At 35.4% G+C, this 17,676-nt stretch overlaps 2 protein-coding genes across 3 annotated transcripts; one reads left to right on the top strand and one right to left on the bottom strand.

The window, feature by feature from the left end:
* Nucleotides 1-1,243: 1,243 nt before the first annotated feature.
* On the bottom strand, nucleotides 1,244-9,677 carry cep44 (centrosomal protein 44). 2 transcript variants are annotated; one of them, XM_079614866.1, is made up of 11 exons: nucleotides 9,382-9,677; nucleotides 9,209-9,299; nucleotides 6,708-6,855; nucleotides 5,052-5,198; nucleotides 3,812-3,907; nucleotides 3,546-3,710; nucleotides 2,343-2,555; nucleotides 1,901-1,961; nucleotides 1,705-1,799; nucleotides 1,555-1,589; nucleotides 1,244-1,397 (listed from the first exon to the last, which is right to left on the bottom strand). In XM_079614866.1, exons 2-11 carry the CDS (start codon nucleotides 9,295-9,297, stop codon nucleotides 1,349-1,351), a joined length of 1,098 nt encoding a protein of 365 aa, XP_079470992.1. In that variant the 5' UTR covers nucleotides 9,298-9,299; nucleotides 9,382-9,677; the 3' UTR covers nucleotides 1,244-1,348. The 2 variants fall into 2 exon arrangements, with proteins under 2 accessions (XP_079470992.1, XP_079470991.1); XM_079614865.1 differs by having other exon boundaries at nucleotides 1,245-1,397; nucleotides 9,531-9,643.
* A 179-nt stretch (nucleotides 9,678-9,856) lies between these two features.
* Nucleotides 9,857-17,316, top strand: fbxo8 (F-box protein 8). Its single transcript, XM_079614867.1, has 6 exons — nucleotides 9,857-10,183; nucleotides 12,332-12,680; nucleotides 12,933-13,059; nucleotides 13,614-13,732; nucleotides 14,003-14,199; nucleotides 15,624-17,316. Exons 2-6 carry the CDS (start codon nucleotides 12,340-12,342, stop codon nucleotides 15,809-15,811), a joined length of 972 nt encoding a protein of 323 aa, XP_079470993.1. The 5' UTR covers nucleotides 9,857-10,183; nucleotides 12,332-12,339; the 3' UTR covers nucleotides 15,812-17,316.
* The last annotated feature ends 360 nt before the right edge of the window (nucleotides 17,317-17,676 follow it).

Raw genomic sequence — 17,676 nt, 5'->3', positions numbered from 1 at the left:
GAAACATGCTCAAATTACTACCAAACATTAATACAGAAACTGTTCTTAAAAATACATCCATTAACTCCAGGTTAAAGGAACATTTTGGGGGGGAAATGGCCCTCTGCCTGGATCAGTACAAGAGATGGACTCTCACTCAGGTAAAGTAATCATTCAATAAGTTCTACAAACACTCCCTCATCTGTCATTGGTCGAATGCACACAATAGAGTCACATACCAAACTCATGCCAGTTACTTTCACAAGCGTGCCTACTTTAACTATACATTAAACGTCATACATTCAGACTTTATTCCCCTTTTTTCAGAGCATGTGCTAAAGAAAGAATTGTACAATAATAAATACATGCCGTTAATATTAATGCACAGAGACATCACCCAGTCATTATACACCTTAACCTGATATTCAAGTAAATGCACAATTGTTGTGTGGCAATGGGCTGATGTTGCTTTCACAGAGTGCAATACAAAACACTGACCACAGAGGGCGCTATAGACTAATTCACCATTAGGTTTTACTTGGTTAGCAGTGACATCTAGAGGACAAGACACTTAATGTGCATGTCAATGCAACTGTATAATCAATTGGAAGGCACAAGGTAAAATATATATATATATATATATATTATATATATATATATATATATATATATATATATATATATATATATATATATATATATATATATATATATTGGCATAAGGTGAAAAACTGTTCACCCAACAAATAATAATACAAATATTTTACCTCACCCTTTACTCATTCCAGTCTTGTATGTTTTTTTGTTTTTTTTCAGTGGAACACTCGTCTTTTAATGATCATGTTGTAAGTCAATGATCACTTTGTATGTGGAACAGACTGACATTTAGGTATTTTTCAGTAAAAATATCACTTCTCAAATCAAACTTTCAATCAAATATGGTGCCACATGTGAGACTCATAACATTTGATCACGAAACACAAGAATCAATGACAACTGATGAAGTCATTGACATCCAACCAGATGTGATGCGAAGGCGCCATATGTGATTTGAAAGCTACAATGCTGGGCAAGCTTTCCAATAAATTACAATTTTGTTCTGTTGATCACAAAGTCTGTCAGAAAGTCAGGAAAAAATATAGCACACAAGTCACATGGTGTGTTATTATGATACTCCCCCCTGCCCCCTTTTTTGGAGTTTGAATGACCACTTCTTATTACTATGTGGGTTTACAGTATAGTAAGAACAAAGCAAACATAATTTTATAAACTTAATTTTATTTACTTATTTCTCAGAAAACTGAAAAACAACAATGTGAGGGTGAGTAAATGATGAAATTTGTTTTTTTAACTTGGACTGAGATCAAATTCACATTGTCGGCTCTATATTTTGCAGAATGTTAGCTGTATCCTTCATCCTGAAATGGTAAAGGAACAACAATGTATTGATGTGCAGTCTTTGTCTAAGTGACAATTTTCTAGCAAAATTTATTATAAAATAAAATTATATTATACATTTAATATATAATAAAAAAAAAACTATTTATTACGTTTTATAAAAATGACAACACTTACATGTAAACTATTCTGTCCAGCCTTGCTTTAAAATTCTAAGAAATTGGAAGAAAAATATACAATAGTTATTACACTAATTTCTCTTGAAAATAAGATGAGAAAATGGATGGATGGATGGATGGATGGATGGGTGGATGGATGGATGGATACCTGGGTAGTTGTTGAAGGAGAACTGGCTAGAAGATGGCCATTATCACTGATGTCAGATGGTGGTTGAATCACTGTAGAAAAGCCACTCGCAGATACTTTAACAGATACAAAAGGAAAATAAAAATATTTGAGATGTTATGAATATTTCATTTATTTAAATTATTCTAATTAAAAAAGCTAAAACATTGCGAAGTACCTGTATTCTCTTTAAATTCAACGTTGCCTGAGTTGAAGACCCCATCGTGTGAAGTTAGACCCTATAGTAGTAGAGACAACATTTGTGAGCACCATATAACAAAACAAAATAACACACCCAGGAACTGTTATATTAGGATATTAAATTGCAACAAAATCATGTTTTCCTGAACAAATCAGTTGCTGTAGACTGTAATCTGACCTCTAAAGTGGTTTGCAGTCTTCATAAAACAACATATTTTCCATATGAATTTTCTTATGAAACTTCGAAACTGAAACGTGAGAGCTTTGCTATACTGTGTGTATCTGTGCTGACTGTCACTGCTTTTCATCCCGTAACGCAAGCTTGATCGTCAAAGTGAGTTTTGGGTGAAAACAGTATTATGCCACAATTGCAAAATAAGTTGAAATTGAACTTCCAAAAAGATGTTAACCTCCCCTACCTGTGCTGAGGTCAGTGCCAGCCTGGTCTCCAGCAGCAGCACGCGACTCTCCAAGTTCTCCCACTGGTTGCTCTCGATGATAATCTTGCCAGCCAAGCTTTTCTCCAGGGCATGTATCCTGTGTTCCATGAGGGCCAATCGCTGCTCCAGTCTGCCAACACTCTCCAGAAGACTTACCTCCACGCCCCTGAGCCGGCTCTCTAACATACAATCCTAAAGAGACCCCATGTGCATTACAGTGGATTGAACAAGTTCAGAATTTTGCAGTTGCTTGTGTGTAGGAATTGGCAATTTGAGTAATTGTGTATAGTTTAGTTGCACAACACACAAAAAGAGCAAATTATTACCCAGAAAAACCCTACTAGTTTGGGGCCAGTAAGATTTAAATATAATAATTTTAATATATAATAAATTGATTTTATTCAGCAAGGATGCATTAAATTTAATCTAAAGTGACAGTAAAGACATTTGAAATGATACATTGAACTTTCTATTCATCAAAAAGTCCTGAAAAAAATGTATAACAGTTTCAACAAAAATATTAAGCAGCAACTGTTTTCAACATTGATAATAAGAAATGTTCTTGAGCACCACATCACAATATTAGAATGATTTTTGAAGGATCATGTGACACTGAAAACTGAAGTAATGATGCTGTAAATTCATTACAGGAAAAAAATCACATTTTTAATCTATAATGAAAGAAATCTATTTTTAAATTGTACTAATATTTCACAATATTGCTTACAATATTAGTTGTTACTGTATTTTTGATTAAAAACAATAGCATAAGAGACTTCAAACACATTCAAAAATATTTCCAACCACAAACTTTTGAACTGTTAGTGTATGTTAAATGTTGTTTTAATCACCATATTGTTCTCATTAATAATGGTTTAAAAAAAAAAAAAAATTAACAACCTACGGTTTCCTTTTGGGAAAAATAAAAAAAATAAATGAAAAATATGAAGAAAGAAAAACCCATCAAGATTTTCTAAATTTTCTTTTAAAAAAAAGTATTTATATTAACAACATGGTCTGCTGTGGAGAAAATAACACTGCTACTACTTATGATAAGAGACCAAGTTTCTCATACTTTCTTTCGACCGTTAAAGCTGACTAGTTGGTGCATAATGTGCTCTCAACTATATGCTTACTTATGCACCTCCCTGTGTGTACATGTGTTGCAGGATGCGCACTCACAGTGGAATCTGTAGGTTGAGGCGAATCCTCAAGATCCTCACTGTCTAACTCCCTCTGTTCTGTTTCCTCTTCCTGCTGTTGCTGCTCATATGAGCAGCGTCTGATCTGAGCTTGTGCCGAGCTGCTGCCAAGATGCCTTTCTACCAGTGGCTGCTTCTGAGGTACCTAAGAGGGAAAGAAGCAGATATAATAACAATAATTATTATTATTATCATCCTCATCAAATCAATTATGTTTATTTTACTGTCAATTATGTTTACACTTACTGTCAGGGCTGTTAACACCAGTGAGTTACTCTCAGAAGGGATCTCATTTGTAATGCAGCTCTTCAACTGAGGCCTTCTCTTTGGCTTACTGGCAGGCTGTAAGACAATTTGCTGTTTATTCAATTACAATATAAACATATAAATAATAAACATAAATAAATACAATATGGCCAACAAACAATAAAGGTCTGATATTAAAATTATATTATTGTCTTGAAACAAATAGAACTAATATCACTTTAAATGCTACAAGTGAATTTAGGCATCACAACATTATGTAAATATGAAAAATAAATAATCATTTTGAGATTTGCTAAAGATTACATTTAACAGTGTTATTTAATATGTTAAAAATTTTATTTAATATTAGTGCTTATAAAGATTAACCTTAAGTGACAGATGACAGCAAATGTAAAAACGTAAACGGGGAAATGAGAATGCAAAATTAATTATCGCATTTAAAGGGTTAGTTCACCCAAAAATTATGTCATCATTTACTCACCCTCATGTTGTTCCAAACCTGTAAGACTTTTGTTCATGTTCAGAACACAAATGCAAATATTTGAATTGAGCGGTTTAGTCCAACTTTTCTGAAGAGACGTAATCACTTTATATGGTGAACAGATTGAATTTAGGCTTTAATTTACATATAAACATTATACTCCGAATGAATAAACTCACACATCAGTTGTGGTAAACGGAAGCTCAAGCATGTTCGCTTGACGTACAAGAACCAATGAGGTTCATTCTCGTGTGTTACGCATCACGTTTGAGCTTCAGCAAGAACCAATGAGGTTACTGTTTTAATCAGTTACGGTTGAGCTTCTGTTTATGATCGCTCAACAATGTTTAAATGTGAATAAAACCATAAATTAAATCTGTCCATCATTCACAACGATCAAGTCTTTTCATAAAATGTTGACTAAACCACTCAATTCATATGAATTAGTTTCTCTTTATGAACTTTTTGAAGCGTCAAAGTGGTAGTTGCGTAGACTGTTAACAGCGGGATTAAAATTTTTCTATATAGATTTCATTCAAAATGTCTCATTTTTGTTACGAAGATGAACAAAGTCTTACGGTTTTGGAAAGACATAAAGGAGAGTAAATGATGACAGAATTTTCATTTTTGAGTGAACTAACCCTTTAAATAAAACAATCTCTAATATTGGCTGATAACTGAAATAGTAGGCTACTTATTTCACTTATTGCTATATTAGAAGAAAAAAAAGTGAGATACCTTGCTTTCTTTTGTCAGTTCTTTGTGCTTGTTGAGAATAAGGCCAATGATATCACAGAGAATGGTGACTTTCCTCTCAGCAAAGCCAAACTGAAGAAACTGCTGTTTGGTCAACAACGGCTTATAGCTGAAAACATCCCGCAAGACCTACATTTTAAAGAGATTTCCACATGAAAATGCAGATACAACAAAAAAGAGTGCTAAAATAAATATTACAACTTCAGGGGTTTAACATATTAAAGGAAATGATCCCCTCAGTGGATTAAAATCACAAAAAAAAAAAAAAAATGTATTTGTAGAATTTCTGGTACAGGAAGAACTCCAGAAGAGCCACCAAGACTAATCACAGGAGGACTAAGCCAGATGTAAACAATGAGCTGTAGCGCGAATGGAAAAACGATGACTGGAAAAATATGATAAAACTGTTAAACACTACTTTCCTGTTACAACAACTCTAATTTTTAGCAAATGCCATCGAGGCCCTCAAGGTAATATACTGGGAGCACGAATTCCCCTCAGAATATTTCACGTGAGCTGCAGTCTGACTCTGCAGATGATCCTGCTGGGACGCAGGCCAGAGCTTTTAGAACTGCACGAAAGGTCAATGAACAGGAGGAAGTGTCAAAAGACAGAGCAGCTCTTCAGTCCAACGGTTAAACGCACAGAATCAGCTTTGAGTTAATCTGAGATCAGATGACTTGGACCAACATGAAGGCAAGCCTCCTTTTTTGTTCTCTCACTGCAGGAGAGAGACGTGAGCAGAGAATTTTAATTACCCAAGACTTGGTGGAGAAGAGCTGCCAGAACATCTGAATGCCGGAGAATGGGGCTACAGATGCTCCGAATCACAGAGCTCTGGAAGAGACCCGCGTTTCTGATTTGGGGGTTAAAACCCTCTGAGATCAGGGACAGTGCCAGAAAATATGGCTATTAGGCAACATAAAGCATGGCTTTGTGAGTTTAATTAAATGTGAAACTGCTTTTCATTAAAAAAAATCCACCCCATTAAAGACGACGTGAAAAACATTATCATTGACTCGGTTCGGTCGCCATAGACCTCAAAAATGAACTTTCTGTCCTCATAACTGAAACAAAGCAACTCCGACCTCTTGGATCCATTTAAAACAACCACCTCCTCAAAACCAGATCTTGAATGAAACGGCAAACAGTTTATAAAAGTCAAATTAAAAAGGGCTGCAATATCACAAATATGCATGCTAATAAAGATCTGTTATTGATTTCAAATGAAAATTATCCAATAGGTAAACCATGTCAGCTGTATTAAATAGCCTTTTAACTGAACTGTGAGTTTAACTGACCACAAGAATTTAAAGGGATAATTCACACAACAATTACAATTATTTACTCACCCTCATGTTGTTTCAAACCTATACGTTTTTGGAGGAGTTTTTTGTTGTTGAATGCAAAATAAGATATTTTGAAGAATGTTGGTAACCAGTTTTGGTGACCACTGACTTTCTTAGAAATGGCAAAAAGGAACACAGAAACATTTCTCAAAATATCTATGAAGATATAAAATGAAATGAAGAGTTAGCAATGACATAATTTGATTTTATGAATTATCCCTTTAAAATATATTCATCCTATTCAATAACAAGCTACATAAATGTAATAAGCTACATTCATGCAATTCACCTTGTAAACATTCTCAATAAATCGTAAATCATTCATTCCGGTTAATTCCACACCATAATCGACCAGGTGCTCCGTGAGTGAGGGGGAAAAAGACGTGAAGGTAAAGCTCACAATAGGAAGACACGCTGATGGATCTCCCACAGCCAATCTGAAAGAGTAAAACACAACATAAAATTATAAAGCACTTGTACTGACAAACAACTAAAAAGAGTTACAAAAATCAACACCATATATAGGTTTTAAAACAAATAAAGTTTTATAACATGTCTGCAAGCCATTTTGAGTATCGTGCTGGAGACAAATTAAGTCATTTTTCTGGATCATCTCCAGCATGTATAAGCCAAACGGATCTGTCTTTCAGAGAAGAATGTTGTGTTTGATGCATCTCACATCAAAACCTCTTCACTGAGCATCTGATGTGCAGCTTGAGATCCTGGTGGAGGAACGGAGCTGGTTTTTGTAAAGCATGTTTACAAAATAGCTCAGCATTGGAGAGGCTCGGGACAAGTCTTCAACTCTCCGAACTTCAAAACAAAATATGGGACATGAAACACTGGCAGACCCCCCTTTTGGATGTTTACGTGAGTCAAGATGTTTAAAGTCTAAGCCAAAAAAAGTGGGGGCAGAATTGGGGGACGTTAATGTCTAATGAATTACATCCCGCATCTCATCTCTGCTGACAGCATGTGAAAAATGAATTCAGAAGAGCAATGCATTCATAAAGGCTAGGAAGTGAAGGAGATTTGTATTGAATGTCAAGTGTGGTCAGATTTTATTATAGGAGGTTCCTTTATTTACTTAATTTAGGTTCAGGGGAATAGGCTATATCTAAAAACCTACTTTAAGCATTAAAGGCGTTTAATCAGCGTTTAATCAGATTTTGAACAAATCTCTTTGAATGAATGATTTAATGACAAATACACTTTTAACATTACCGTAGACTTTTTTATTTATTTTTTTATCCAAACTATAAACTTGTATTCCACTTCTGTGATAATTTGAATAGTTGTAACACAGACATAACAAAACTGTGGTTAAAGAGGCTGTTCATGAAGTTGCTCATACCTATGCATGACAACTGCTCTCCCCGGGTAAGCGACAGCGCAAACTCAGATTTGAATGTTCCGGTGTGATTTTGTCAAAGGTTTAATAGACACAGGCGAATCATTGCCATTTAGGAATGAGATTGTGTGGGCGTATGAATCGAGATTCTGATCGTTTAACGATTAATTGTGCAGCTCTAATCTAACCATATAATACTTTTTTCAAATTTCTACACAGTTAATCAATTACTTCACACAGCCACTCAGCTAGCCAAGACTTATTTCTTAATCTCTATCGAAGACATAAAAGGCCTGGACTTATTGTCAATGGCCTGATGTTCGCTCATAACATAGTGTTAACTTGTATTTAATGCTGCCAACCATCATAGGACAATTAAGCTTTCCTTTTACCCCATCCATATATTCGAGACATGCAATACTCATGTAGCTCAAACTGCAAAGCATGGTGCTAGCAACGCCAATGTCATGGGTTTGATTCCCAGGGAATGCATGATCTGATAAAATGTATTCCTTTAATACAATGTAAGTGCTTTGGATAAAAGTGTCTGCCAAATGCATAAATGTAAATGCAACACACAAAAATAACAAGGGTAGCATTTACAAAATCAAAATAATCTTAAAGTCGACATAAAACAGAAGTTGCTAGGCTAGTCTTTCCTTGCCTATTGTGACGTATGAAGCAGCTTCTCGAACGAGTAAAAAATGTAGAGCGGGACTTGATTTTGTCCATTGATTGGATGGTTGTGAGTGCTATGTGTTCTCCTGTGAGTGACATGTGTCCCACCCTCGTGCCAGTAAACACACCATCAGAGATAAGAGAAGAGAAGAGAAGAGAAGAGAAGAGAAGAGAAGAGAAGAGAAGAGAAGAGAAGAGAAGAGAAGAGAAGAGACGAGAAGAGAAGAGAAGAGAAGAGAAGAGAAGAGAAGAGAAGAGAAGAGAAACAAGAGGAAGGATTTTGATTAAAGATTACGAGGGTAAAAATAATAATGATGATGTGCACATAAATAATTTATAATAAATACTGCAATATTCCATTAAATAAATATGACTTGTATGTTTTTATTTCATGGTGACTTTAAATATACGATTTAGAGTATACTATAAACACTAATCTTATTTTATAAAGTGCTAACATGCATGTAGTACAAGAATGGAGATTTATAAAATGCTCACTCTGCCATAGTGCATAAAAAAATAAAATAAAAAAAAAGGTTCACTGCCAGTCTTTTATTTACGCAGGCGTGGTCAACGTCATGTAAATGAATTAGGAAATTATCTTAGGTAGAATGGTCACCTGAACACCTGTACTTCCATGTGTAGCATAATTTGGCAAATGAATTTTATTCATGATTTTTTGTTTAAACATGTATTTTAGTTATGTTTAAACCAGTCTTGCATATATATATGATTAGCTATTGGTTTAAAATTCGTTATACCTTTTATAGTCCACTTCTCTCGGATACTTTAGAGAACGGAGAGAGGCTTCCAGCTTTCTCAGACATCCTTTCAAATCACCAGTGCCCATCTCTGTAATGTCAGAGGATTTCATTAGGAGTTACATTTTTATTAATATGTAGGCTACTGTATAACGTTAAGTAACGTTACATACCGATGTCAATTTAGCTAAGTTACCATTCATAGACCATACAATGTAAAATGATCGTGGCATGTTATTTCAACAAGTAAGTTACATCTTTTGCATTAGATGATTAAATTCCGCACTTATTTACTTTTGTAATACAGTAACAACTGTCTTACCGATGGTTGTATTTTATAGTTAAACAGTTAACGTTATTGCTAATTCCTCCTTTTTGTTTTTGCCGCTGAAATATCCGGGTGTGTTGTTATTGGTTTCTATCAGGTTTCTATGCACGAGGGGACGACGGGTCAACCCTTTTTTTCACTTCTAAACATTCTTGTCTTAGCGTACAAATTTGTTAATGCAATTTAATTTAATTATTAATTTACTCATGTATTTTAATTAATTCACGCATGTAATAATGTATATATTTTTTTGATTAACTTAATTCCTTTATTCATTTTATGTATGTATTTTATTTTATGTAATAGTAACGTACGAACATGACAGAAAACTGTTTGATCGAAAGTGCAACTGTTAGGACCTGTGATTGATTTACTCTGAGAGATTTGCGTCACTTCCACCAATAACAAGAAACGTCAGTCTGGCCAGAGTGTTCGAAGAGGCGGAGAGACGGACAGGAGGAGCGAGTGGACTGATGAATGATAGTGTCACAGGACTGTCTCACCTCGATCAGCAGCGTTGGAGCTGTCAAGATGGCTGTCCTGGGCTCTTGTTAAAAGACTGAGATGATTTCATCCGTGGCACACTGGCAGATCACTAGCAACTCATTTCGTCGCGGCGGCGGTAGAAGTATTTCATATACACAGAGGTGGGTGGTGCTTAGAGCGATTGACGCTGCGAAAATAAAAACAGAAGAGTTTTTCCGCAACAGCCAATCAGAGTTCGAGTTTATGTGTCAAATTGGTATTCCAACCAATCGTTTTAGAGCGAGGCGGGAATTTGTGCTTCAGCCAAACATGATAGAGGACCCAAAGCTTAAAAAATACAAACTGTAGAAAACCTCGATTTGTATGTCAGTCATCACACCAAATAATATATATTTGGATAATTCACAGTCTCACATGTTGTGCTAATATTTTATTTTACTTCCATAATGTGTCAGATGAGTTCTCCTTTGTTCGGGCAGAAATCTGAAAGGCTACTGATAGGCTACTATGCAAATAAAGGCAGACAAATTAGGTCAGGGTTAAACTACGTTTTAAGTACTTTTCAATTTACCTAAAATGTATTTTTAGATCCTGTAAATGGTGCTTTTGTGATATTCTTGTATAGCTGTCCTTTCCAGCTTGCATTGTCTCAGTTTACTGTAAATAGTTGTTTTGTCAAGAGTAACACAATTAGAACATGCATGGAGTTGCCAGACCTGTTTACTTTCACTTTTAATAGAAAGACAAGAGTTAGAAATGTGGTACATTAAAAAGTTCATTATATAACTTTAATAAGCGCAAATGTTTTGTAATGATTTAAGAACTGCTTCTGCCCTTAGGCAAAGCAGAGGGAAATTGCTTGTAAGAGTTCATTGACCTTGTTCAGATTTCCGTTCCATGTTTTAAGCAGGTCTAAGAATTCCCAAGCTCCTCCTACAGAATGCCAAGGAGCATTGCGTCAGTCCCGAATAAGTAATATGTCAAGATCATATGTAAAAAGCTGTCATAGAGACTCTGCGACAAAGAAAGTGACCCGAGAGCATTCAAGAGGCCATTAAAGACAAGAATAACAAGGCTTCTCATAGACTGAGATATGTTTTAGAGAGAAAGGCCCTTGGAGGGAGTCAGACAGGGCCACATAAAAAGGCTTAATGCATATCTCAGAGAGAGGATTAGTGCTACTGCAGTGGAGATAAAGCTGCCATCAGGGGTTTTATTTCCCAGCGGACTACTGCACACACCAGCACTAAATACAGTTTCCTTTGGGCTGTTTTGCTCTGTCGGATAATGCAAGGATTGGGGGACCTAACAGAAATGATGTGCTGAGAGTTTGAGGCCTCTGGATTACTCTGGTTTAGTTTGTAGGAACAGAAGGCAGTGAGATAAAAGGCTTAATACACAACGCTTTCCTTTAATAATAAATAAATAAATAAATAAATACAATACGAGATTATATGATTTACAAAAGCTCTCAGTTAAACAGGAAATAAAAGCAGCTTGTGCGTATCAAATGTCTCAGAGCCCTGACTCGCTGAGATTACATCAGCTTCTCCTGCCTAATGTATATGAAATCAAAAACAGAAACTGATCTAAGACCTGAACTCTTAGTAATCGGAATCTGTTGCATGTGTCCCGGTAGTTTATGTCTTGTAAAAATACCAATATTGAAAAAATATGATTACAATTTAAAATAACTACTGTTTTCTATTTAATATATATATTTTAAAATGTAATTTATTCCCGTGCTAGCAAAGCTGCATTTTCAGCATTATTACTCCAGTCTTCAGTGTCAAATAATCCTTCAATAATCATTCTAATATGCTGATATGATGCTCAATTATTAATAACGTTTCTTATTATCCTTATCAGTTTTTGCTAATTAAACAGTTAGGCTATACATTTTCTTTCAGGATAGAAAGTTTAAAAAGTGAATTGATTTGAAATAGAAGTAATTTACACTATACATTTTTTTTATGGTTACTTTCATACAATTTAATGTGTGTTTGTGTTAATCTTACTTACCCTTGACCTTTTTAAATTGTAGTGTATCATGGTTTCCACAAAAATATTAAACAGCACAACTGTTTTCAACATGTTAGTAATGTGTTTTTTGAGCACGAAATCAGCATATTAGAATGATGTCTGACACTGAAGACTGTATTAATGGCTGCCAAAAATGTAGCTTTTTGTGTAGTGTAAAGTTGGTGTTGTGGATTTGTTTTTCTCAAGCTACACAAACTTGAATACGAGTATACTATTTTAATGCATGAAGCTCCAATGAAATGCATATTTGAATATTTTTCTTTCAGATCTGCAGATGGGTCAGGTTCTGTGGAGGGTGGTGAGGAACCAGCAGCTGCAGCAGCAGTACAGTGAACAGTGCTTCCTCCAGCAGGAGAGAGAGCAGGGCCGAAGGATGGGTCCCCCACTGTCTGAACCGCTGCAGCAGGGCCGTACGCCACAGTGCCAGGTCCCCGGCTCCGACATCAGTCACCTGCTGCGCGTCCGCAGGGGCAAAGACGAGCAGGGCTTCATCGATCTTGAGATGCTGCCGCCCGAACTCAGCATCACCATCCTCTCCTACCTGAATGCTACCGACCTGTGCCTGGCCTCCTGTGTTTGGCAGGACTTGGGCAGTGATGAGTACCTGTGGCAAGGGTCAGTGATGAGTTTAGCTTCCATATAAAATATCATCTCATTATTTTCTCAATAATAATTCAGGGAGGATCATGTTTCTTTCAATGGATTTGATGCAAACTAGACCGTATTCATTATTTCAGCTCCTAGATTTCCCAATATTACGAAATAAATAAAAATAGGGATATTACCTATTTTTCCACTAATTGTGTGTTTTTATATTTTAGCATTCCTCCTATTCAACTGCTTTGTTTTTCTTTGTCTGCCCTCTAGCCTGTGCAAGTCCACTTGGGGTCACTGTTCCATATACAATCGAAGGCTTCCATATGGATTTTCCTATAGAAAGCTCTACATGGAATTAGATGAAGGAAGTTTAACCTTCAACGCCAACCCGCAAGAGGTACAAAAAATACAAACTTTTGTTCTGTCTCGCCACAATAATGTCTTTGTAATTAGAGGCCAAGCCATTTAATGTTTAAACGGGCAAAGAAAAGAGAAATGATCATGGCCACAGTGTGCTTTGGAAACACAATTCTGACCAACCTCAGCTATGATTAATATGACGGTTTCCTCCTCCACCCTGTAAATTCCCACATAACCCACCAATGCTCATACTGCAGACTAAATATATTATTTTTACAAGCTCACCTAGAATGAATAATGGCCCATGACATAGGCTTTTAGACCACAACCCGGATTAAAACGAAATGAATGGCTTTTCTCTCATGCAAGTTGCTCTTAAAACATAATTTCTGTTCAAAGATGCATTTGAATGTCTTGCCTCCCCCTCGCTCGTGTCTTAGGTTAGATTAGCAAAGCTTTAGCTGTCCACTTAAAGGACATGCGATAGCCTTGCTCCGGACTAAACCGCGGTGTCTGGCAAAAAAGCTCGCCCCCTCCTTCACTTTTTCCCCTAATCCCCACACCCTGTTTTTTGTGGGTTCTTTCATTCAGGGTATCAGTTACTTCATGTTCAGAGGTATTCTTTTGGACCACCCGAAGGAAATTGCCAAGTTTATATTCTATACCAGAATGCTCAACTGGAAGATGCTGCGGAATTATCTTGATGAACGGTTTGTTTTCTAACTGTTTCATTCGCTTTTATTATTGTATAAGACATGTAGTTTTATAGTTTATACCAAGCACTATATATATATATATATATATATATATATATATATATATATATATATATATATATATATATATATATATAAAATCACACGCACTCGTGTGTCTGTGTCTGTCTGTGTGTGTGTATACATGCATGCATATCTCAATGTATATGATATTCTGCTACTGATAATAACTAAAAACGTTGATTAAGTTTCCCGTGATTGCAGGCGAGATGTCCTGGATGAGTTAGTCACACTTCATAATTTTAGTAACCAGTTCCTCCCTAATGCACTGAGGGACTTCTTCAGACACATTCATGCCCCGGAGGAGCGGGGCGAGTACCTGGAGACCCTAATCACTAAGTTTTCTCATCGTTTCTGTGCCTGCAACCCCACTTTGGTCCGGGAAGTGGGCTTAAGTCCTGGTAAGTGAACTACAGCACAGTCATTACAGATGCCAAACGGAACTTATACTACAATGTGATCTAGTGTGTAATTGCGACATCAAGATCACGGTGGTTTGCTTTGCTCGGTGTCAGACATGTACAGCATGTCACAAGTGACGTTCACAGATTTTTGCCATAGGCAACAATTAAAGTTGAAGTACTGGTTTTGTGGTACATGCAAATCACAACTTGCAATATTATTGTTGTGTATTGATTTGAATCAACCATCTTTTATTAGCTGCAGATCTGCAATGCATGATCTTGTCTTTGTATAGAGAGCAACATGTGAGAAATCCTTGTACTAACACTGCCGTTTGCTTCTAAAGCCAAACTAAGCCCGCTGGCTTAAAGTGTTAGCAGAAGAGGGCCCTGTGTTGAGTCCAACCAATCAGAGTTACCGCCTGCAATAACATGTGACTTGTAGTGCATGTGTCTAACTGTACAAGCAGGACGATTTATTATAAATTACTGACAGGGTTCAAGCCGAGTTGTGCTCTTCTCACATTGTTTCAACATATATGTATATAAATTGGCAGTCAAAAGTTTGGACTAATTAATTAATTAGAATAAATAAATAATTAATTAATGCATTTATTTGATAGAAAAAATGCAGTAAAAACAGAAATATTGTAAAATATTCTTACAAAAAATTACTTTTTCCCATTTGAATATATTAAAAAAAAAATTTGATTCCTGTAATGGCAAATCTGAAATTTCATTACTGCAGTCTTCAGTGTCATGATGACCTTGAGAAATCATGAGTGATGATCCTTTAGAAATCATTTTAATATGCTGATTTGTTGCAACAACAAAATAAGAAGCATTTATTATTATTAATGTTGAAAACAGTTGTGCTGCTTAATATTTTGTGTAAACAGTGATACACTACCATTTAAAAGTTTGGGGCAATTAAGTTAGTAATATATATATATGTATGTATTTATTTCTATTTCAAATAAATGCTGTTTTTTTTGTTTTATTTTTTTATTCGTCAAAGAATCTTGGAAGAAAAATGGCTCACAAAAATATGAAAATATGAACCATTATTAATAATTAAATAATCCAATTTCATAAAACCAATAATAATTTATACTAATTAAGCACCAAATCAGCATAGTAGAATGATTTCTGAAGAATCATGTGACACTAAAGACTGGAGTAATGATGCTGAAAACTCAGCTTTGCGATCACATGGACTAAATTAAATTATTATTATGTTTTAAATATTAAAACAAAAAACAGTTAAGTTAAAATGTAATAGTGTGAAATACAATTACTGTTTCTAGGGATTACAACTTTACAATTAAAAATGACAAACACCCCCCCCCCCCCCCCCCCCCATCTCTCTCTCTCTCTCTCTCTCTCTCTCTCTCTCCCTCTCTCTTTTTTTTCTGGTTTTGCAGATGCTGTGTACGTGCTGTGCTACTCCCTCATCCTTCTCTCCATCGATCTGACCAGCCCTCACGTAAAGAACAAGATGTCCAAAAGGGAGTTTATCCGAAACACACGGCGGGCTGCTCAGAACATCAGCGAGGACTTTGTAGGCCACCTCTATGACAACATCTATCTGATCGGCCACGTGGCGGCCTAGGCACTACAGCGCTTGTACGTCAGAGAGAGCTGGCACGTAAAGCATTAGCAGTCCACTAGGAAGGATTGCACTTGAAGCAGGAAGAAACACTGTCAGAACTAATTTTAAAATGAAGTCCTATGAGCTCTAGATATGATGTGCTGCATTACAGACGTGGAGGACGGCCACAATGTGAAGAATCAGTGAAGCAAGTCGGTTGTTAGCAGGCTAGCAATGGTAGCGACAAGGTTTACCTACAAGAAACCGCTTAAACATGCAAAACTATGTAGCTACATGAAGATGTATGAGATAAGCTATGAAGTCAGTTAAAGCTGAATGTAGACTTAATGGGGCTTGCGTCATATTTACAACAACATCTATTTTCTTCCTCGTTCTAATTTGAAAACCTCTCATATCAAATGAATGTCAGCTTTTTTTGCCATATCTACAAAATTCAGGCAAGTCTAAGACATTCAATCTAGTCACTGTGATATCAAAGGATTGACATGCTAAAATAGCAGAACTATTGAAAATGAACAAAAGCATTTTATTTGAACTCTGTGTGCACTTTTGTGTTTTAGGAGGCTTTGTGTTTGTGCATTGTCACATATGTCTCATCTTCCTTTAGAAGAGTAAAACCCTGTGAGACATTGTATGCACTGAATTTTTATCACGTATGTTTCGTAGGTTTGGTACCTTGTTTTGGTCATCTTCCTTTCTAATTTTCTTTTTTTTTTTGTATGTAGACATTCTGTTAGACCATTTTCCAATCCTATATAAATTATATACATGCAAATAATTAATATACAAGCAGATGAAATCAGCTATCGTCATGTATCATTGAACATCTGAGTACTCGAGAGTAACTTTTCTAAAAAAAATTAATTGGACATCTTGTCTTTTGGTTAAGTATTTGCTCTGTTCATAAATGTGGGTATTTTTTTTCCTTCTTTTATTCAGATTTGTCTTTTATTTAGATTTTCTACAATTGGGTGCCAATAGAGAGGATTAAATACTAAACAACATATACACAATAATAAGGAATGATACTATTATTCACACGCTCTGCATAGTTTAATTTAATCTTGAACATTTTATTTGCACATTATGTATATATTTAAGTATAGAGATTTATAAACATTAAAATTTATTTTGGAGTATTTTAACTAAGAGTTGTGGTTTTTCCCTCAATTAAAAGAGTTCATTCTCGGTTGCACTTTATTTGGGCATATTTACCATGTCACAATGCTACATAATTCTGACCATTGTTATCCAGTGCTGAATTAACTGTAATTTTAATAACAGTTTACAGCTTGTCTTTCCCTGGTTCTTTTTTTTTTTTTTTTTTTCACCATGCATTATTTTGGTATTTATCCAAAAAATGCAATTCTATTTGAACAAATCTGCTTAACTAGTAAAATAGCAGAACGCATTTGTTTAGTATAGATTTCAGAATGATAACACTGGACTAACGCACTTATAGATTGTATCAAAAAAAATAAAACTTTGAAAGTCACTGCTTGCATAGTCACGTGTGCATGTGTGTCCACTCCTTAGCACTTCAAAAGCAATGCATTTGTTTAAATACGAGAATTTATTTGCAAAAAAAAAAAACTTAAGAATTTTGATGTTGCATTAATTGATTAATGATTTTTTGGGGAAATTGAAATTTACATAAATTGTGCGACTACCTTAATTAAAACAAGCTATTTCAAAGTAATATGAGATTATTTCTTCCTGGAAATGAGAAAAAGCAACCATTTGGGTCTGACAAAAGAAAACTGTTCACAGGTTAAATGCGATTGTTTCAAATACTTTGTATAATGCTTTCAAAATTATTCTGCATTAGAAAGACTTCGCAAGAATGATCGTTTCCCAGTTCATGT

The sequence above is a fragment of the Phoxinus phoxinus genome (assembly GCF_949152265.1).
Source record: "Phoxinus phoxinus genome assembly, chromosome: 6".
Taxonomy (NCBI): Eukaryota; Metazoa; Chordata; class Actinopteri; order Cypriniformes; family Leuciscidae; genus Phoxinus; species Phoxinus phoxinus.
The sequence above is the reverse complement of the archived record's forward strand: the minus strand, read 5'-3'. Positions and strand labels throughout refer to the sequence as shown.

Excerpts from the sequence above, each read along its gene's own strand:
- cep44 (XM_079614866.1), bottom strand. The coding sequence starts at position 9,297 with ATGGGCACTGGTGATTTGAAAGGATGTCTGAGAAAGCTGGAAGCCTCT. Across the intron at positions 3,908-5,051 it reads AACTGACAAAAGAAAGCAAG|CCTGCCAGTAAGCCAAAGAG; the intron begins GTATCTCACTTT and ends ATTGTCTTACAG. Across the intron at positions 1,590-1,704 it reads CTCCTTCAACAACTACCCAG|AATTTTAAAGCAAGGCTGGA; the intron begins GTATCCATCCAT and ends CCAATTTCTTAG.
- fbxo8 (XM_079614867.1), top strand. The coding sequence starts at position 12,340 with ATGGGTCAGGTTCTGTGGAGGGTGGTGAGGAACCAGCAGCTGCAGCAG. Across the intron at positions 13,733-14,002 it reads CGGAATTATCTTGATGAACG|GCGAGATGTCCTGGATGAGT; the intron begins GTTTGTTTTCTA and ends CCGTGATTGCAG. Across the intron at positions 14,200-15,623 it reads GGAAGTGGGCTTAAGTCCTG|ATGCTGTGTACGTGCTGTGC; the intron begins GTAAGTGAACTA and ends CTGGTTTTGCAG.